The sequence below is a fragment of the Pan paniscus genome, chromosome 10 (genome assembly GCF_029289425.2).
Source record: "Pan paniscus chromosome 10, NHGRI_mPanPan1-v2.0_pri, whole genome shotgun sequence".
Taxonomy (NCBI): domain Eukaryota; kingdom Metazoa; phylum Chordata; class Mammalia; order Primates; family Hominidae; genus Pan; species Pan paniscus.
Window position 1 is genome coordinate 87,902,814 of NC_073259.2, and position 22,800 is coordinate 87,925,613.

General features: G+C 37.7%; 1 protein-coding gene across 4 annotated transcripts in view; it reads right to left on the bottom strand.

Annotated features, from left to right (window-relative positions):
* The window catches only part of PPP1R12A (protein phosphatase 1 regulatory subunit 12A), a 164,005-nt gene that overhangs the window by 76,517 nt on the left and 64,688 nt on the right, over positions 1-22,800 (bottom strand). For all 4 annotated transcript variants that reach the window (XM_008958330.6, XM_034936274.3, XM_003832870.7 and 1 more), the window contains exon 2: positions 22,464-22,594. In XM_008958330.6, the coding sequence (XP_008956578.1) occupies positions 22,464-22,594 (131 nt within the window). The remainder of the gene's footprint in view (positions 1-22,463; positions 22,595-22,800) is intronic.

Consider the following 22,800-nt stretch of genomic DNA (forward strand, 5'->3'; position numbering starts at 1 on the left):
GCTATTGGTTGCAATGTGAATATGGTATATTAGATAAACAGGTGAGATTCTGGGTTAACTGACTTTGGAAGACAAATTTTGATAGTCTCCACTGTCTTCTGAGTTTTGTCAAAAACCAAACCACAGAAGCAAATATTTAAGAAAAGGAAATAGCTATTTAAAAATTTTCATCTTTTAAGAAAAAATTTAAGAAAAACTTTGTCTTTAAACCAGAAGCTAATGAGAACTTAGTGAAGAGAGACAAAGAAAGCAATTATCAGCAAGAGCTAAATATATTTAGTGTCCAAATTTAATGTATATTTTCTTATTCAGTTGATATGGTTTGGCTCTATGTCCCCACCCAAGTCTGATACTGAATTGCATTTCTTAGTGTTGCAGCTGGGGCCTGGTGGGAGGTGACTGGATCATGAGGGTGGTTTCTAATGGTTTAGCACCATCCTCTTAGTGCTGTCTTAGTGCTGACAGAGTTCTCACGAGATATGGCTGTTTGAAAGTGTGCAGCACCTCCCTCTTTGCTCTCTTTCTCTCTTCTTGCTGGCCATACAAAGATGTGCACACTTCCCCTTTGCCTTCTGCCATAATTCTAAGTTTCCTGAGGCTTCCCCTGCCATGCTTCCTGTACAGCCTATGGAACTGTGAGTCAATTAAACCTCTTTTCTTCATACATTACCCTGTCTCAGGTAGTTCTTCATAGCAGTGCGAGATTGGACTAATACATTATTGTAGAAAAAGTAGTATTAAAAAGTTATTTTAACCAATATACAAAGTTTTAAAAATCAGAAAGTCAGCAAAATAGCATTGTAATAGTTATATGCTTCTTGAAAATCTGAAAAAATTACTCAAAGCCATCCTAGGAGAAATTATGAAAATTAAACTATCTGAACTATTCAAAGATTAAGCAGAACATTACACTATTCAGAAATAAATGCTATTTTCATTAGCAAGTCTCTGAGCAACAAAATGCAAAATAGTAAATAATCTTATGATTATTTCTCATTAGTAGAAATGCACTTTCCCATTTTCTTTTGAAAGTTCTGTATCCCAATGAAAGATACTGTGTAACATTATGAATCCAAACAAAAGTTCTGACCTCAGACCTTTGAAAGTTTTCTTAAAAATAACAGTTCTTTTCTATCAGTACTTAATAAATGTGACATGTAGTCTCCATGATTTCTGATGAGAAATCTGCTGTCATTCAAACTATTTATCCCCCCTCTGGTATAGTTTCTAATTTCTTTCAAGATTTTTTAATCTTCAATTTTCAAAAGTCTGCATATGCCATGTCTTGGCGTGGACTGCTTTGGTTTACCCTGTAAGGAGTTTGCTAGGTTTCTTAAATCTGTAGGTTTATGTCTTTTGCCAAATTTGGGAAAAGTTTTCAGTGATCATTTCTTTTAATACTTTTCCAGCCATGCCCTCTTTCTCCACTTCTTCCGAGAGATCTGATGGCATAGATGTTTGCTCTTTTGCTACAGTCCCTGAGGCTCTGTTCATTTTTAGCCTATTTTCTCTCTGCTGTTCAGATTTGGCAATTTCTATTGTTCTATCAGTTTACTGAGTCATTCTTCTATTTCCTCCATTCTGCTACTGAGACTATCATCCATTGAAGTTTTTAATTTAGTTACTGGATTTTTCAGATCTAAAATTTCTATTTGGTTCTTCTATTTATTTCTTTGCTAAGACTTTCTATTTTTTCATTTGTTTCAGGCATGCTCATTCATAATTGCTTGTTGAAGCATTTTAAGATAGCTGGCTTTATAATCTTTGTCAGATAATTTTAATATCTGTTATCCTGGTGTTCATCTCTATTAATTGTCTTTTTTCACTCAATTTGAGATCTTCTAGGTTCCTAGTATGACAATTTTTTTTTTCTTTTTTTTTTTTTTTTGTGACACACGGTCTCACTCTGTTGCCCAGGTTGGAGTGCAGTGGCATGATCACAGTTCACTACAGCCATGACCTCCCCAGCTCAAGTGATCCTCCCACCTAAGCCTTCCGAGTAGCTGGCATTATAGGCATGTGCCATCACGCCTGGCTAATGTTTTTTTCTTTTTTTGGTAGAGATGAGGTTTCGCCATGTTGCGCAGGCTGGTCTCAAACTCCTAGACTCAGGTGATCCACCCACCTTGGCTTCCCAAAGTGCTAGGATTACTGTTGTGAGCCACCACACTCAGCCAGACAATTTTTAATTAAAATCTGCACACTTTGGGTATTATAAGACTCTAGATCTTACTTAAATTTTCTGTGTTAGTTGGCTTTGTTTGATTTTGCTCCAGCAGATGAAGATAGTGAGGTGCCATTTCATTTCGGCAAGTTGGGGGTAGATGTTCAGGTTCCCCATTTGTCCTCCATTTACACTACAGATGGGGCAGCTTCTTGATTCCCCTGGGCTGGGTGGGAATCCTGACTCTCCACACCACCTCCACTGACATGTCTCTGGCTGAGAAGCTACTGCTCCCATGTAGCCTCTACTAATACCCCTGGGTGCTGGGGGTTGGGGTGCATAGGTAGAGAAAGGCTTTTTTACTGCTTAGAAGTGGTGAAAGTATTCATTCTCCAATAGGACTCCTCTGATGCCACTTAGCAGGGAAGGACAGAAGCTCCTCTTTACTCCCAAATAAACGTAGAAGTTTTAGCTTCCCACATGGTCTCCAGTAACACTACAAGTTGCGGAAAGGCTAGTTAACCATTCTACGGGAATTAAAGTCCCAACTCTGTACCTGGCCTAATCTGACACAATTCCAGTGGAGGAGGTGTTAGGGTGCCTCATAACAGCTTGGTGAGGATGGAAATCTAGGATCCCTACTTGGCCTTTGCAGCTATGAGTGTGACCAATGTTTTTGTCTGTGGTGTTTGGTTGAAGTAGAATGGTTATTCTCAAAAAGTTTTCTGTCTTGCTAGGGTGTCCCTCTACTAGTATTTAAAAGATTGGGCTTTTGCTGGCGCTTTCTTTGTCTGTGGCCATTGCACTTCTGGGTTATCAGCTTCTTTAGCTCTAATTATGGAATATATGAGGCTAAAAGAAAGGGCAGGGAACTACTGCTGTGTCATTATTTGGGTCCTGAGATCCCTAGCTCCTCTGCCTTATTCTCTCCACCTTTCAGAGTCTTCTTGTGTTTTACATATAATATTCAGAGTTTTTAGGTGTACTCAGCATATAGTACAATTAATTATACCAGTAACAAAGACCAAGCTAACACTTATGAGAGAAATTAATCTATTTGTGAAATGGGTCACCTAGATTGTCATTTATAAAAAATAAATTCACAATCAGGGGAAGTATTTACATTTTCTTCATAAAGTAACTCTTAAACATAGGAAATGCTCAAGACAGAATCTTTCTCTCAATTTTTCACTAGAGAATTGATTCTAAACCTCTTCAATCATGTATTAACTCTTGAAAACCATGTATTTATTAAAAACATTTACATGCCTTAGCATCTTACTTTATTACTGCAACTTCCAATTCTCAGAGGCAAAAGTACTACTTATTGTTTAACAATTCTAAGATGCACATTTCCTACACATTTTAATGTCATTGAAATCTTTTACAATCAATGGATCTTAAAATCAATGACTTTGTATAATTGATGTTGGCCAGGTGGCAGACATGACTGGGTTGTCATTATCATCCACATGTGACACCAGTCACAGCTATTCATATTGTTTTCACTTCAGTTGAGTTATGTGTGTTGTTGGAATCATATCTGTTGACCTTAACTATTACATAAAATTTCTTCTGGATGCTGTCTGAAAACTTTATGTTGATATTTTATGGTAAGATCAAGAAAGTGCCAAAATCAAAGCTTGCAGAATGCCTATCAGTGACGCAGAAGAAAATCCCAAGCAAGCAATGTTATATACTCTAAGCAGCACAGAGAATGATACTGTGTGTGTGCGGCCGGGGGGCAGGGGAAACTTATGGGATAAAAACAAATACTGCACCATAATTTTATTTAATTTTTAAAATCGGTATTTATGAAGTTACAACGATGGCACCTTAGATCTGATGAAATCCAGTATGTGCATTATAAATATATCCAAAATATTTCTGGCTTCCTACTGTACTTTTTCCATTGATAGCTCAAATTAGACCAATCTAAATTAATATTCTACTACACTGTCTCCCTCTTCTTCAGCTTCCCCTAATTCCACTCTTTAGATCCCTTAATAAGTTTAATGGTATCATTTTCCCAATGACAAAGGCTAGAAAGAGAGGCAGAACAGTGTAGTATCTAAAATGCACATTTGAAAAGTTAAGACTCTGTAGGTTCAAACCCTAGCTCTGACACATATTTTGTGTGATTTCTCTCTATGACTCAGTCTCTTCATCTATAATTTTTATTTTTTTTAACTTTTTTTATTTTAGAGATGGAGTCTCATTCTGTGGCTCAGGCTGAAGTGAACAGGTGCAATCATAGTTTACTGCAGCCTCAACTCCTGGGCTCAAACGATCCTCCCACCTCAGCCTCCCAAGTAACTAGGCCTACTGGCATGCACTGCCAGGCCCAGCTGATTTTTTTGTTGTTGTTGGTAGAGATGGGGTAGCTATGTTGCTGAAGCTGGTCTATAACTCTTGGCCTCAAGCAATCCTCCCACCTAGGCCTCTCAAGGTGTTGGGATTATAGGTGTTGGCCATTGTGCCCAACCAAATAACAATTATTATTATTATTATTTTGAGATGGACCCTTGCTCTGTCGCCCAGGCTGGAGTGCAATGGCGCTATCTCCGCTCACTGTAAGCTCCGCCTCCCGGGTTCACGCCATTCTCCTGCTTCAGCCTCCCGAGTAGCTGGGACTACAGGCGCCTGCCACCACGCCCGGCTAATTTTTTGTATTTTTAGTAAAGACGGGGTTTCACCGTGTTAGCCAGGATGGCCTCGATCTCCTGACCTCGTGATCCGCCCGCCTCAGCCTCCCAAAGTGCTGGGATTACATGTGTGAGCCACCGCGCCTGGCCCCCAAATAACAATTATTAATACAGGTCTATTATCTCTCGCCTAAACCCAAATTTCAAAATTGTTCATATTTTTTTCACCCTAAGAGGTCTGAGAAAAACAAACAAAGAAAATTTCATGTCTTTGTTACTGTGAATAGTGCTGCGATGAACATATATGTGCATGTATCTTTATGGTACAAATTTATTTTCCTTTGGGTATATAACCAATAATGGGATTGCTGGGTCAAATGATAACTGTTTTAAGGTTTTGAGAAATCACCAAATTGCTTTCCACAATGGCTGATCTAATTTACATTTCCACCAGCAGAAGAAAAGTGAAAGTTTTTCATATTTTAGAAAGATAATATTATGGATTATGTAACACTCCCACCAGGTCTGGGACAGCACTCCATAACCAAACACAAAATTATTTCTGCAAAAAAAAAACAAACCACACATTTACAGTTAAGTGAGATAAAGACTACAAATAGCCTCCCATCAGTGCAGGTCATTATCTGTTGCCAAATGTGCCTACAACAAACTTAAAATTTATGTTTTCATTTTTTGCAGTTTTGGAGGTTTATGCATAAGGACCTGTGGGAAGTAGTACGTTTTTATGTGACTGTTAGGATGACTAAAATTATGTTATCTAAAGGACTTAGAACAGTAAAAAAACACACACACAGTAAGCACTTGGTAAATGTTAGCTATTTATCATCATTAGCACCACCTTTGATTTTTCTTCCTACCTTAGTACTTAGATCCAGTAAATCACACCAAGACTTATCAATTCTATTCTCCAAATTTCTTTCAGATCTGCTCTACTTCCAATCTCACTGCCACTGCCCTAGTTTTCTTGCCCAACCTCTCTAATTTGTCAAGAATCTTCCAAAAAAACAGTCTGAAAGGTCATCACTTCCCTAAAACTGCATCACCATCAAAGGACAAACTCAGCCTGGCATACAAATCTTTTACGTTGTAACCCCAGCTGACTTTCCCAGTCTTATCTGCTACCCTCTCCATATTCCACTAATGCCTTCTCTGCAAGAAATTATGGCTCCAATAAGGCCCTTCTGTTTAATGCAATCAGAACCAGTATTTGCTTGGTTAACCAAAAAGGCTGACTGAAATAGGTAATCATAAAATATAACACATATGCATAAATAATGCATTTATTTAATCATACAAGACATAAATGCATATTTATTTATCCATCCTTTAGTGAAGACTAGTCTATTTCTTTGGATGATGTCTTCATGACTATAAATCCATGCTGTCTTTCTTGCATAAATGATATCCGTAATGTGTTATCTAAGACTTCGAACTGTCTTTAGAGTGAACCAAAAACTTGAAGTCAACAGTAAAGCAATTTGAGTACACAATCCTTCTAGTTCTTTTTTTCTTTCAGTCTTTGAGTTGTCTCACCCCCATCTAATTAAACAACAACCATCCTTTTAGGGCACTGTCATTGAGTCTTTCCAAAGTATTCAACTTTGTTATCTTAGCAACAATATTCTGGTTTTGCATATAACATGCATTAACAGGTAGAAAACACATACAAATAACTTTTGGTAGGTCTGCAATTCAAGTGTTGGAAACAGAACTGTGAGCTTAGTAGAAGTGGCCTATTAGCAGCAATGTTTAGGCATATGGATATCAGTCAATAAGTTTTAACAAAGAAACGGTAAGTATAAATACAGTGGTAGCCAGTTAAAAGAACTTTATCATATATTATTTCTCATTTGTGAATGACATGACTTTCCTCAGGCAGCTCCCAACTCGCAGAGGCAAAAATTATGCTCATCCTTTTCCAGCCATCCCATTACTGGGTATATACCCAAAGGACTATAAATCATGCTGCTATAAAGACACATGCACACGTATGTTTATTGCGGCATTATTCACAATAGCAAAGGCTTGGAACCAACCCAAATGTCCAACAATGATAGACTGGATTAAGAAAATGTGGCACATATACACCATGGAATACTAGGCAGCCATAAAAAATGATGAGTTCATGTCCTTTGTAGGGACATGGATGAAATTGGAAATCATCATTCTCAGTAAACTATCACAAGGACAAAAAACCAAACACCGCATGTTCTCACTCATAGATGGGAATTGAACAATGAGAACACATGGACACAGGAAGGGGAACATCACACTCTGGGGATTGTTGTGGGGTGGGGGGAAGGGGGAGGGATAGCATTAGGAGATATACCTAATGCTAAATGACGAGTTAATGAAGAGTTAATGCATGTATACATATGTAACTAACCTGCACATTGTGCACATGTACCCTAGAACTTAAAGTATAATAATAAAAAAAAATAAAAAAATAATAAAATAAAATAAACAAATGTTACCTCCTCCAGAATCTTTCTTTAATTGGCCTAGACAGAATTAAGCACTTCTTCCTCAGAGTTCCTTATATACTGGTCCATTTAGTCTACCAAGTATTAGAGTTAATTGACTTCACATGTATCTATCTATAAGCCTGAAGATGAGAATCTATGTTGCAGTCATTTTCAAATCTCACAGTGCCCAATGCTACTATCAGTTATGATATAATGGAAAAAAATCATCAGAATTTACGTCTCAAGAATGAGAGTTCAGTTCTGATTGTGAAATAGGAATAACAGTGAACATTCCCATAAATTTCCATGAAAAACCAAGTAAGAAAGTATATGGGAACATCTATAGCTTTTAGCAAATGTATCTCATTATTATTACACAAGGATATAAATACCCCAAATAAAATTTTAATATTTTCCTAAGATCTTAATTTCTCCAAGACTTCTAATCAAAATACATGATATGCTTTGTACTAATAAAGTATTCTTGACAAGAAATATATAATAAAATTGAAATTCATGGATTTGCCAACTTTCCTATGGCCCACATAACAACATATGAATGAAAATATGACAAATTACTACTTCATTCTCCTCTGCTCCTCTCTTCTAGATAAGTTTGCCCTAAAACCAAGAGACAAAATGATAGTTTCCTTTGTTAAATAATCTGGGAAACCCAAGAGCTTACCTATTTTTCACTGAAAAGTGGTAACCAAAAATTATATTATAAACAATAACAACTAATTCAGCTAATATTTACTGAATAGAAATACTTGCCACATATTGTGCCAAGTGTCTTATACATATGATCTCATTTAATCTTCACAATCTTATAAATTAGGTACAAGTATTAATATTTCCATTTTATGGATGAAGAAATGGAGGCTTAGGGAAGCTGGTAATTCATTCAAAGTTGACGAGAATTACTTAACAGAATTAAGATTTAAACAGAGTTGCCTAACTCCTGAGCCTGAGCTCTTAACTCCTATACTATAATATTTCTTGCTGGGGGGGAGGTGAGGTTCAAGAATTTCTGAAATTCCTGAAATTTCTGTTTTCAAAGCACCAAAAATAACAGCATTATTGAATTCCAGACAGAAGAACCAGCAAATAGATGGAAAGGCCATGAGGCAAGATGCCTAGTCGGTTTAAAGGCTCAACCAAGGGACCAGTGTAGGTTTAGCACAAAGCCTAGAAAAGAGTGGAGGATGGAGTCAGAGAGGTGACAAGGCACCAAAGCATACCTCTGTAGGCCACCAGAACTCTGGCTTCTACCCTGAATGCAGCATAAATCCACTGATAGGCTTTCAATAAAACTGTCATGTTACCCAACACAAAATAATTTAAAATGATCATTATGGCTACAACGCAAAATAATTTAAAACAATCATTGCGGCTACTGTGAAAAAAAATAGGTGTGGGAAAGATGACAGTTATGCCTACAAGGAGGCAACTGCAATAATTCCAGTGAAAAACAACAGTGGGAGGCCAAGGGGGGCAGATCACAAGGTCAGGAGATTGAGACCATCCTGGCTAACATGGTGAAATCCCGCCTCTACTAAAACTACAAAAAAAATCAGCTGGGCATGGTGGCACGTGCCTGTAGTCCCAGCTACTCGGGAGGCAGAAGCAGGAGAATGGCATGAACCCGGCAGGTGGAGCCTGCAGTGAGCCGAGATCGTGCCACTGCACTCCAGCCTGGGAAACAGGGTGAGACTCCGTCTTTAAAAAAAAAAAAAGAAAGAAAAAAAAGAAAAACAACAGTGCTCAGGATCAAAGAGAGATGGAAAAAGGTAATGAGAAATAGATACTGGATATATTTTAAAGCTGAGCCAACAGAAATCTTAGGATTCTGTTGGATGTTTATAAAATAAAGGCTATAATGCAGAAGAAAAGCCAAGCCATAAGTAAGTCGCCACACATATTTCAAAGTTATATCCTTAAATAGCTAATTATTTAATGATCAAGTGACAAAGCTAATGAATTTTTTTCCATGCTGAAAATGTCACTGGGCCAGGCCTCATGGTTGATTCCTATAATCCCAACACTTAAGGAGAGCGAAGCAGAAGGATCACTTGAGGTCAGGAGTTTGAGACCACCCTGGAAAACACAGCGAGACTCTGTCTCTACAAAAATAAAAAATAAAAATAAAAAAATTAGCTAGAAGCAGTGGTGCAAGTCTACAGTCCTAGCTACCCCTGCTGAGGCAGGAGGATTGCTTAAGCCCAGGAAGTCCAGGCTGCGGTGTGTTATGATCATCCCACTGCACTCCAGCCTGGGCGACAGAGCAAGACGCTGTCTCAAACAAACCAACAAAATTCTATGAGCATTTTATAATAGGATATGAAATCTCCAACAGCAATGTCTATAAAATCACTCTAAACAAGAAGAAAAATGCGTTAAGTGCACCAATTAATAGTCTACTCCATGAACTGTGAAGCCATATAATGCTAGGCTAATATAGGGCTAATTTCCCTCTTACATTGGAAAACTGAACACTAAAGCTATTCAAGATTAAAGCATGCCTTAAGTATTTGCAGTGGAAGCCTAAAAAACAAATGTGGTGGCAAAATTAAATAACAGAAAAGATTATATCCAAATAATTACACCAGAAACCAAAATGTTAATCATTACATTTTCTTATTCATATACAAAATATTTTATAGATAAACATAAAAATTCCTATAACTTGCAATAATACAAAAAAAGGGACAACTCTAAGACTAAAATTATAGTCATTCAATTAACCAACATTCATTGGTCAATTAAGAGGGACACACCGAATAAATGATGAACTATAATGAATACTACACAGTGGAGTACTACAACTGAAAAGAACAATGACGAGTATCTCTACACTCCACTAGATAGTGAGCTCCAGAATAGACTGTTAAGTGAAAAAAGCAAAGTGGAGAAATACGTGTGTGATATTCTATCAGTTATTACAAAAGATGGGGGGATTAATACTTCAATAAAAATAATACTTTTATTAGCAAACCAGAAGATAGTTTTTAAAACTTTTTTTATAGGGTATGGGATGAAATATGGTGGTAGAGCAGGTATTGCCACTGGAACTAGTATTTTACGTAAATTATAAAACAAAATTAAAATTTTAAAAAGTAAACTGAAGTGAATTCAACACATAGTAACCTGATGGTATATTCCAAGTTGAATATACTAAGGACAAAAAGAAATGCCAACAAAACAAAACCCTCAAAAACAAAACTTTGAATGATTTCAGGAATCATACTGGTGGTGGTGGTGGTGGTGGCATTATTATACTCAGTGTAATGTATGTGTAATACATGATGAAGCAAATTAGTAATTACGTGTTACTTTAATCCTGTGCTTCCCAGCAATGTATGAGAGGAAAGACAGTGACACAGGTTAGAAGAAGTTAAAGAAAAAAACACTTTGGTGCTGATTTCGACCTGGAAACAATGACCAACCCAATAGTAATGAGCACTCTCAGTAGCCATCCTAAGGAATAGGGTTTCTTGGAGAAATGAGGACTCCAGGCCTTGGGCAGGAATATAAAAGATTAGTCTGGAAAATCTTGCAATACCAGAGAGTAAGGAAACTTTTAAAGACTACTTTATTTGGTCATGTCCCAAGGTCTTAGGAAGCCAACTTCAAGAGCCTCTCAATGACCAAAGATGGTTCAATTTGCCAACTGATAAGGATAATAGCTGCAATGGACTGAAACACATCAATATGTTCAAACGGGAGTCACTTCCAAGATGTCCAAATAGGAACAGTTCTGGTCTGCAGCTCCCAGCAAGATCGATGCAGAAGATGGGTGATTTCTGCATTTCCAACTGAGGTACCTGCTTCATCTCACTGGGACTGGTTGGACAGTAGGTGCAGCCCGCAGAGGGCGAGCTGAAGCAGGGCGGGGTGTTGCCTCACCCGGGAAGCGCAAGGGGTCATGGGATTTCCCTTTCCTAGCCAAGGGAAGCCGTGAGTGACCGTACCTGGAGGAGCAGTATACTCCTGCCCAAATACTGCACTTCTCCCATGGTCTTTGCAACAGCAGACCAAAAGATCCCCTCCCGTGCTTGGCTTGGCGGGTCTCACACCCTTGCTCACTGCTAGCACAGCAGTCTGAGATCAACCTGCAATGTGGGAGCTTGGCGGGGGGAAAGGGCATCTGCCATTGCTGAGGCTTGAGTAGGTGGTTCTAGGCTCACAGTGTAAACAAAGCGGCAGGGAAGATAGAACTGGGCAGAGCTCAGCAAGGCCTACTGACTCTCTTGAATCCACTCTGGGGGCAGGGCATATTGGAACAAAAGACAGCAGACAGCTTCTCCAAACTTAAACGTCTGTGCCTAACAGCTCTGAAGAGAGCAGTGGCTCTCCCAGCACAATATTCAATCTCTGTAAACGGACAGACTGCCTCCTCAACAGGGTCCCTGACCCCTGTGCAGCCTGGCTGGGAGACACCTCCCAGTAGAAGAAAACAGACACCTCATACAGGGGGGTGCCCTTCTGGGACAGAGCTTCCAGAGGAAGGATCAGGCAGCAATATTTGCTGTTCTGCAGCCTCCATTGGTGATGCCCAGGCAAACAGGGTCTGGAGTGGACCTCCAGCAAACTCCAACAGACCTGCATCTGAGGGGCCTGTTAGAAGGAAAACTAACAAACAAAAAGGAATAGTATCAATATCAACAAAAAGGACATCCACACCAAAACCCCATCTGTAGGTCACCAATGTTAAAGACCAAAGGTAGATAAAACCACAAAGATGGGGAAAAACCAGAGCAGAAAGGCTGAAAATTCCGAAAACCAGAGCACCTCTACTCCTCCAAAGGAACACAACTCCTCACCAGCAAGGGAACAAAACTGGGCAGAGAATGAGTTCGACAAAGTGACAGAAGTCAGCTTCAGAAGGTCGGTAATAACAAACTTCTCCGAGCTAAAAGAGCATGTTCTAACCCATAGCAAGAAAGCTAAAAACCTTGAAAAAAGGTTAGACAAATGACTAGCTAGAATAACCAGTGTAGAGAAGAGCTAAATGACCTGATGGAGCTGAAAACCACAGTACGAGAACTTCATGAAGCGTACACAAGCTTCAATAGCCAATTCAATCAAGCAGAAGAAATGATATCAGTGATGGAAGATCAAATTAATGAAATAAAGGAAAAAGAGAAGTTTAGAGAAAAAACAGTAAAAAGAAACGAATAAAGCCTCCAAGAAATATGGGACTATGTGAAAAAACGAAATCAACGTTTGATTGGTATACCTGAAAGTGACGGGGAGAATGGAACCAAGTTGGAAAACACTCTGCAGGATATTATCCAGGAGAACTTCCCCAACCTAGCAAGGCAGGCCAACATTCAAATTCAGGAAATACAGAGAACACCACAAAGATACTCCTCGAGAAGAGCAACCCCAAGACACACAATTGTCAGGTTCACCAAAGTTGAAATGAAGGAAAAAATGTTAAGGGCAGCCAGAGAGAAAGGTTGGGTTACCCACAAAGGGAGGCCCATCAGACTAACAGCAGATCTCTTGGCAGAAACCCTAGAAGCCAGAAGAGAGTGGGGGCCGATATTCAACATTCTTAAAGAAAAGAATTTTCAACCCAGAATTTCATATCCAGCCAAACTAAGCTTCATAAGTGAAGGAGAAATAAAATCCTTTACAGACAAGCAAATGCTGAGAGATTTTGTCACCACCATGTCTGCCTTACAAGAGCTCCTGAAGGAAGCACTAAACATGGAAAGGAACAACTGGTACCAGCCACTGCAAAAACATGCCAAATTGTAAATACCATCGACACTATGAAGAAAGTGCATCAATTAATGGGCAAAATAACCAGCTGGCATCATAATGACAGGATCGAATTCACACCTAACAATATTAACCTTAAATGTAAATGGGCTAAATGCCCCACTTAAAGGACACAGACTGGCAAATTGGATAAAGACTCAAGACCAATCAGTGTGCTGTATTCAGGAGACCCATCTCATGTGCAAAGACACATATAGGCTCAAAATAGAGGGATGGAGGAAGATCTACCAAGCAAATTGAAAGCAAAAAAAAAAAAAAAAAAAAAAAAAAAAGAGCAGGGGTTGCAATCCTGGTCTCTGATAAAACAGACTTTAAACCAACAAAGATCAAAAGAGACAAAGAAGGCCATTACATAATGGTAAAGGGATCAATTCAACAAGAAGAGCTAACTATCTTAAATATGTATGCACCCAATACAGGAGCACCCAGATACATAAAGCAAGTTCTTAGAGACCTACGAAGAGACTTAGACTTCCACACAATAATAGTGGGAGACTTTAACACCCCACTGTCAATATTAAATGGATCAACGAGACAGAAAATTAACAAGGATATCCAGGACTTGAACTCAGCTCTGGACCAAGAAGACCTAATAGACATCTACAGAACTCTCCACCCCAAATCATCAGAATATACATTCTTCTCAGCACCACATGGCCCTTATTCTAAAACTGACCACATAATTGGAAGTAAAACACTTCTCAGCAAATGTAAAAGAACAGAAATCACAACAAACTGTCTCTCAGACCACAGTGCAATCAAATTAGAACTCAGGATTAAGAAACTCACTCAAAACCACACAACTACATGGAAACTGAACAACCTGCTCCTGAGTAACTACTGGGTAAATAACGAAATGAAGGCAGAGATAAAGATGTTCTTTGAAACCAATGAGAACAAAGACACAACGTACCAGAATCTCTAGGACACATTTAAAGCAGTGTATACAGGGAAATTTATAGCACTAAATGCCCACAAGAGAAAGCAGGAGTGATCTAAAATTGACACCCTAATATCACAATTAAAAGAACTAGAGAAACAAGAGCAAATAAATTCAAAAGCTAGCAGAAGACAAGCAATAACTAAGATCAGAGCAGAACTGAAGAAGACAGAGACAGAAAAAATACCCTTGAAAAAAATCAATGGCTTTTTGAAAAGATCAACAAAATAGATAGACAGCTAGCAAGACTAATAAAGAGAGAAGAATCCAATAGACACAATAAAAAATGATGAAGTGGTCGGTCATCACCACCAATCCCATAGAAATACAAACTACCATCAGAGAATACTATAAACACTTCTATGCAAATAAACTAGAAAATCTAGAAGAAATGGATAAATTCCTCGACACATACACCCTTCCAAGACTAAACCAGGAAGAAGTTAAATCTCTGAACAGGACAATAACAGGTTCTGAAATTGAGGCAATAATAGCCTACCAACCAAAAAAAGTCCAGGACCAGATGGATTCATAGCCGAATTCTACCAGAGGTACAAAGAGGAGCTGGTACCATTCCTTCTGAAACTATTCTGATCAACAGAAAAAGAGGCAATCCTCCTCAACTCATTTTATGAGGCCAGAATCATCCTGATACCAAAGCCTGGCAGAGACACAACAAAAAAAGAGAATTTTAGGCCAACATTCCTGATGAACATCGATGTGAAAATCCTCAATAAAATCCTGGCAAACCGAATCCAGCAGCACATCAAAAAGCTTATCCACCACGATCAAGTTGGCTTCAGCCCTGGGATGCAAGGCTGGTTCAACATACGCAAATTAATAAACGTAATCCATCACATAAACAGAACCAACAACAAAAACCACATGATTATCTCAACAGATGCAGAAAAGGCCTTCGATAAAATTCAACAGCCTTTCATGCTAAAAACTCTCAATAAACTAGGTATCGATGGAACGTATCTCAAAATAATAAAAGCTATTTCTGACAAACCCACAGCCAATATCATATTGAATGGGCAAAAACTGGAAGCATTCCATTTGAAAACCGGCACAAGACAAGGATCCCCTCTCTCGTCACTCCTTTTCAACATAGTATTGGAAGTTCTGGCCAGGGCAATCAGGCAAGAGAAAGCAATAAAACGTATTCAAATAGGAAGAGAGGAAGTCAAATTGTCTCTGTTTACAGATGATAAGATTGTATATTTACAAAACCCCATCGTCTCAGCCCAAAATCTCCTTAAACTGATAAGCAACTTCAGCAAATTCTCAGGATACAAAATCAATGTACAAAAATCACAAGCATCCCTATACACCAAAACAGACAAACAGAGAGCCAGATCATGAGTGAATTCCCATTCACAATTGCTACTAAGTGAATAAAATACCTAGGAATGCAACTTATAAGGGATGTGAAGGACCTCTTCAAGGAGAACTACAAACCACTGCTCAAGGAAATAAGAGAGGACACAAACAAATGGAAAAACATTCCATGCTCATGGACAGAAAGAATCAATATCGTGAAAATGGCCTTACTACCCAAAGTAACTTATAGATTCAATGCTACCCCCCATCAAGCTACCACTGAGTTTCTTCACAGAATTGGAAAAAACTACTTTAAACTTCATATGGAACCAAAAAAGAGCCGGCATAGCCAAGACAATCCTGGGCAAGAAGAACAAAGCTGGAAGCATCATACTACCTGACTTCAAACTTTACTAGAAGGCTACAGTAACCCAAACAGCATGGTACTGGTACCAAAACAGATCTACAGACCAATGGAACAGAACAGAGGCCTCAGAAATAACACCACACATCTATCAACACCTGATCTTTGACAAACCTGACACACACAAGCAATGGGGAAAAAGATTCCCTATTTAATAAATGGTGTTGGGAAAACTGGCTAGCCATATGCAGAAAACTGAAACTAGACCACTTCTTTACAACTTATATAAAAATCAACTCAAGATGGATCAAAGACTTAAACATAAGACCTAAAACCATTAAAATTCTAGAAGAAAACCTGGGCAATACCATTCAGGACATATGCATGGGCAAAGACTTCATGACTAAAACACCAAAAGCAATGGCAACAAAAGCCAAAATTGACAAATGGGATCTAATTCAACTAAAGATATTCTGCACAGCAAAAGAAACTATCATCAGAGTAAACAGACAACCTACAGAATCGGAGAAAATTTTTGCAATCTATCCATCTGACAAAGGGCTAATACCCAGAATCTACAAAGAACTTAAATTTACAAGAAAAAAGCAAACAACCCCATCAAAAAATGGGCAAAGGATATGAACAGCCACTTCTCAAAAGAAGACATTTATGCAGCCAACAGACATGTGAAAAAATGCTCATCATCACTGGTCATTAGAGAAATGCAAATCAAAACCACAATGAGATACCATCTCACGCCAGTTAGAATGGCGATCATTAAAAAGTTAGGAAACAACAGATGCTGGAGAGGTTGTGGAAAAACAGGAACGCTTTTACACTGTTGGTGGGAGTGTAAATTAGTTCAACCATTATGGAAGACAGTGTGGCCATTCCTCAAGGATCTAGAACCAGAAATATCATTTAACCCAGCAATCTCATTACTGGGTAGATACCCAAAGGATTATAATCATCCTGCAATAAAGACACAGGTACACATATGTTTATTGCAGCACTATTCACAATAGAAAAACACTTGCAACCAACCAAAATGCCCATCAATGATAGACTGGGTTAAGCAAACGTGGCACATATACACCATGGAATATTGTGCAGCCATAAAAAAGGATGAGTTCATGTCCTTTCAGGGACATGGATGAAGCTGGAAACTACCATTCTCAGCAAACTATCACAAGATCAGAAAACCAAACACTGCATGTTCTCACTCATAAGTGGGAATTGAACAATAAGAACACATGGACACAGGGATGGGAACATCACACACCAGGGTCTGTGGGGGGTGGGGGGTCAGGGGAAGGATAACATTAGGAGAAATACCCAATTGATGGGTTGATGGGTGTGGCACACCATCATGGCATCTGTATTCCTATGTAACAAAACTGTACGTTCTGCACATGTAACCCAGAACTTAAAAGTATAATACAAATAAAATAAAATAGAAAATATGTTCAAATGCATGAGCTCCTAATATTACTTTAACTAGAAAAAAAAACTAGTCCCTACTGAAGGTAGATAGCAAGGAAATTCATTATTTAAAAAGCCAGTACATAAGGAGAAATAATAAAGAATATACTCTGTCTCCCCTATAAAAATTGTACTGAGGTAATATGGTTTGGCTGTGTCCTTACCCAAATCTCATCTTGAATTGTAGTTTCCATAATCCCCACATGTTGTAGGAGGAACCCAGAGGGAGGTAATTGAATCCTGGGGGTGGTTACCCCTATGCTTCTGTTCTTGTGACAGTGAGTGAGTTCTCATGAGATCTGATGATTTTATAAAGGGCTTTTCCCCCTTTGCTTGGCACTTCTTCCTGCCGCCATGTGAAGAAGAATGTGTTTGCTTCTCCTTCCACCATGATTGTAAGTTTCCTGAGGCCTCCCCAGTCCTGTGGAACTGTGAGTCAATTAAACCTTGTTCCTTTATAAATTACCCAGTCTTGGGCAGTTTTTTACAACAGCGTGAGAATGGACTAATACAAAGGGTAACCAAATAGTAGAGATGAGAAAGTTTCTTTCACAAAAATATTCCAACTAATAAATAAAAAAGAATGACAATTAAAATGTTACCATTGTATAGTTCCTATGTTTTCATCTAATTATTTCTTCAGTCAGAGAACTTGGTTTTCAATGCTTTGCACACAGTAATTCAATTATAATTTATGCCACAGATGTATAATGAATTGATAATTCAAGATTGGAACAATAAATTGCATACATGGGTTCTTGGGCTCTAAAATCATTTGCCTTTTCTAGTATGTCCAAAGTCATACTGTTCCGTTTTATTTTTGATCCATAGCCAATGACATTAACACTGTAATTTTTAAGGAAGAGTATGCCTTGATGTGATAGTGGAAAGTTTATACTGCTTATATTAGTTTGCTAGGACTACCATAATAAAATGCCACAAACTGGGTGGCTTAAACAATAGAGATATTATTTTCTCACAGTTCTGGTGCCTAAAAGTCCAAGATCAATGTGTTAGCAGCTTTGGTTTCTTCATAGGCCTCTCTCCTTGGTTGGTAGATGGCTGCCTTCTTGTTTCTTCACATGGTTTCTTTCCTCTCTATGAGAGGGGCCCTGGTGTCTCTTTTTTGTCCCAATGTCTTCCTCTTATAAGAAAACCAGCCAGACTGGATGAGAAACAACTCCATCAGCCTCATTTTAACTTAATCATCCCTTTAGAGACCGCTTCTCCAAATAGAGTCACATTCTGAAGTACTGGAGGTTAGGGTTTCAACTAAGAATTTTGGGTGACACTATTCTGCCCATAATACTGATTCAGCACCCCAAAGGAAAAGAATGATGTTAATGCATACATTTTAGTACCTGACCTGATATATATAGTAAGTGCTTAAATATTTATTGACTGCATAATTTTTAAAACATGTTAATCAAAGTAGTAATATTCTTAAGAATGAAAAACTCAAGGCAGTGAGTATTTATTAAAACAATGCATATGCTGAGCATAAAATCAGGCTCCACAAACTCACTTCATTTATTTGTCCTCCATTCCATTCTGGAGAAAGGACATTACTAAACAACCTCTATTTTTAGTTTACCCTAGGACTTCTACCTTGTTAAGAATAAGCAAAAGTTGAGGGTAATTATTTTGGTGAAAAGGTGAGATAATTGAGCCAGTGTATGAAGAGCCATCATTCATCTACCTATTCACTTGGCTTCTATTACGCTACAGACCAAATGTAAAATTGTTAAATGCCTAGAAATGAAACTGTAATCTGACATTCTTTGTTCTACTATTTCCAACAGAGGTTAAAAATTTAGAACTCAATGTATCCTAATCATCCTCAAATCCTCAGAGTAAACTAATCTAGGCTTAACTGCACATATCAATAGGGATGAATTACTACTATTCAGTGCATAAATGCAGTTAGTATAGAAGCATATAAACAAACAACTGATGTGTTAGAGATGATGATGAATTTGCCAAAAACATCAGAAACTCTTCCTGGATGAAATGACCGTTATACAAACTGCATCTTGAGAGTTTGGTAGAAGCTGCTCAAGTAATGCAACAGCAGGCAAATAAACTATTACGAAGAAAGGCACACTGATGTAAACCAGTAGGGAATGTTGGGGAACTAAAAGTAGTCCAGTATTGACAGAGTGAAAAATGTGAAGTGGAATGCAATATGAGAAAAAAGACTTAGGAAGAAACTAGATCTTTCCAATTTTATAAATAATCTTAAATTACTGAGACTAAGTAGATTGGTCAAGCACACAAAGCTAGTGAATGGCAGAACTAGGATTTGCAACAAATTTAACTCCAAAATACTTCAGTTACCACAGTGACCATATGCCCCAGTTTCCTATCCCCTGGTTTATAACTATTGTCTCTATTATTATTATAATTATTATAAGTGCTTTCTTTCATGCCTATAAAACACTGATCTGTGGACTATCTTCACCCTATCAATTAGGCCACCAGACTATTATTTTTCTATACCCAAGAAAACTAGGGTTTCATTAATTTCACTTAATCATTAGTGAAATTAACTGCTGAAAGAGGTGTTTTTAATGTATTTTTTTCTTTTTTTGAAACAAGGTTTCACTCTTGTCACCTAGGCTTAAGTGCAATGGTGCTATCTCAGCTCACTGCAACCTCTGCCTCCCAGGCTCAAGCAATTCTCCTGCCTTAGCCTCCAGAGTAGCTGGGACACATCATTGTGCCTGGCTAATTTTTTTGTATGTTTTGCAGACATGGGGTTTTGTCATGTTGCCCAGGCTGGTCTCGAACTCCTGAGCTCAAGCAAGGCCTCCCAAAGTGCTGGGATTTCAGGCATGAGCCACCATGCCCAACCTGCTAAAAGAGATTATGCTGATAAAAATGAGCATTCGGAAGGATTTTGGGCTATCATCACCTTAATAAATCATCCAGTATATGCTAGAGTTAAACTGCCTTCTATAAAAACAGTCATTATTTTAAAAAAGAATCTTGTGGCAGAAAGAATAAAAAGGAAAACTTATTCTTCTAATTTTAATCTGGTTCAAGGAAACTCCATAGTTTATAGCACAGTCATAAATTCAAACTAAAGTAATTAGATTAGCAACTATAGTCAACCTTGGCCAAAAAAGGTCACTTTTGTTTGCACAAGTCCTGTAAAGCATATATTCCATATCCCACCCTCCAAAAACTGAAAATAGTCACCCTACTGATAACATTAGCAACTGCAACAAACTGCTTACCCTTCCTCATACTTCTTATATACTAGCATGTAAAAGTTGAATATGCCAAGATATTTACTTTTCCTAGCTACAACATGGACAAATGACCAAGACCAGGCCAAAAGAAGTCCCATTATGGGATGTCTTCAGCAACTGGAGGGCTCTCTGGGAAAGGTTTTCCTCTTTGATGTACACAGAATACAGGGAGGATATTTTCTACTTGCAATCCATTTTTTTTTATTTGCTTTTGGATGTGGATATGTAAAACACAATTCTAGAGTTGTGGCAATCATCTTGTAACCAAGAGGGGAGAAGGCTAAGAATAAAGTCCATTTTTGGGAAATTCAGAAGAAAAAACTGAAAGATTCCAGGTCCTTGCTGACATCACTGAGTGGCTTAATAAGCCTAAATGTCCTTCCTCTAAATGATATTTTATCCTGTATAACAAGTACCATTATTCTTTAGGTCATTTTAAATTGGGTATTCTATCACTTGCAGCTAAAAGCATTCCAACTGACACAATAGGTCTGTGACCCAATCAAGTCTATGCAAAGAAATTATTCAAGACAATTAATATTGTCTTTTCAAACTCAGAAACATGAATACAAAAAGGAAACATAAGAATTAAACATCTGAAGAAAGAGGTTGAGTTTTAATTTTCCCAGTGTAGATACAAAAGGTAATGGTCAAAAGTTAATATGTACTATTTCCTATGAGCCAGGTCCTATGTTTGATGAATTACTGCAGTTAATCCTCACAACAAACCTAGGAAATACTACTTTAGAGAAGAGAAAACCAAAGCCTAGAAAAGTTAAACAACTTGCCAAGGTTATAGTATTCCTTGATAGTGACTGAGGAGGCATTCATATTCCATATCAATTAACTCCAGAGCCTAATCATTAAGTATAGTTAAAGATAAATGCACAATTATCTGGTTTTTTTTTTTTTCTATGAAGAGATCTAAGTCTTCTGTTGAGCAGGAAAAGTCCAAAAAGGAAGTAAAGAACTCGAGATTGAGCGGGAAAAGTACAAAAAGGAAGTAAAGAACTTGAGAATCACAATTGTTAGGTTTGAACAACCACTGCTGTTTTGCAACGGGAAAAAGACTTCCTCAGTTTATATAACAAAGAAATCACGGCTCAGAAAGAGGAAACAAATTATGGAAAGATGTCGTATAGTTAGTGGCAGAGTCAGTAATAAAATTCGGGTAATTCAGACCTTATCGTTTCCAGGCTGGAGCACTTTTCATTTCACCATACAGTTTCTGCCTTGAAATTGAGATATTGTATCTCCAGCACAAATGGGGAAAAAAAGCAAAATGTAGACATAAAACTATGAAGGCTTACTAAGATATTTACAGAGTAGAATTCCCATATTCAATATTTATTCATTGATAAGCTTTCATATATGAGCAGAGAGACAACAAAACTGTTTACTGTGTGGATAGATAGTAATAAGAAAAATAATTTAATGAAAAAATTATTTTTCAAGATATCTATACTTCCATTGTTAAATGCTTTAAAAAATCAGATGTTCTTAGTGTGTACCCACACATTAAAGGTAGTAGAGAATGCAATGACTATTTCTCATTGAATTTTCTAAAAAATGTATTTTTTAAAAAAGACAATCTTCAGAAAAACTAAGTAAACAGGCTCACTGGAGAACTATGTATCATATTCTCCCTATAGCAATGTAACCCAGTTGCCAAATTTATGATTATAAAGGAATGAGTTAGACTGCTAAGTATTAACCCTCAATCATTTGACAATGCTCTAGCTGTACTCAAAAGAAAAAAGATGGAGACAGAGAATGTGTACAATTAGTAATGTTAATACAAAGTACCAAAGGCCAAAGAAGGTGGGGAGACAAAAAGAAGATCTGATTCTGAGAATATATGGATTCCCAATAACCACTTATTTTCTTTCTTGGAAAGAATACTTTTCATGAATTAAAGTAATGTAAGAGTTCACTCATTTATCTTTATCATTTCAATAAACACTCAGGTCTGTCAAACAGTATCAGAATAAAATGAAAACACAGAACTGGCTTACTCTGCAATATCAAGATATCCACAGGAAGCTGCTGCATGTAGTGGTATCCAGCCTTCATTATCAGGTTGATTAATATTTGCTCCATTTTCTACCAGAAACTTCACCATATCAACATTGTCATCAATGCAAGCCTAAAAACAAAACAGAAAGCAAGATTGGAAAAAATACGAATTAACACTCCAAATAATACATCAATAGAATAAAATTCCTACTTTGTAGCTTTTATAATATAAATATTCTCTGTAAATAAATCTGCTGCTATCTTGACTATACTCCATCAAACATGCTAATGACACTAAATTGTTAAGGGTACTTGCTTAGGTACACATACAACAGT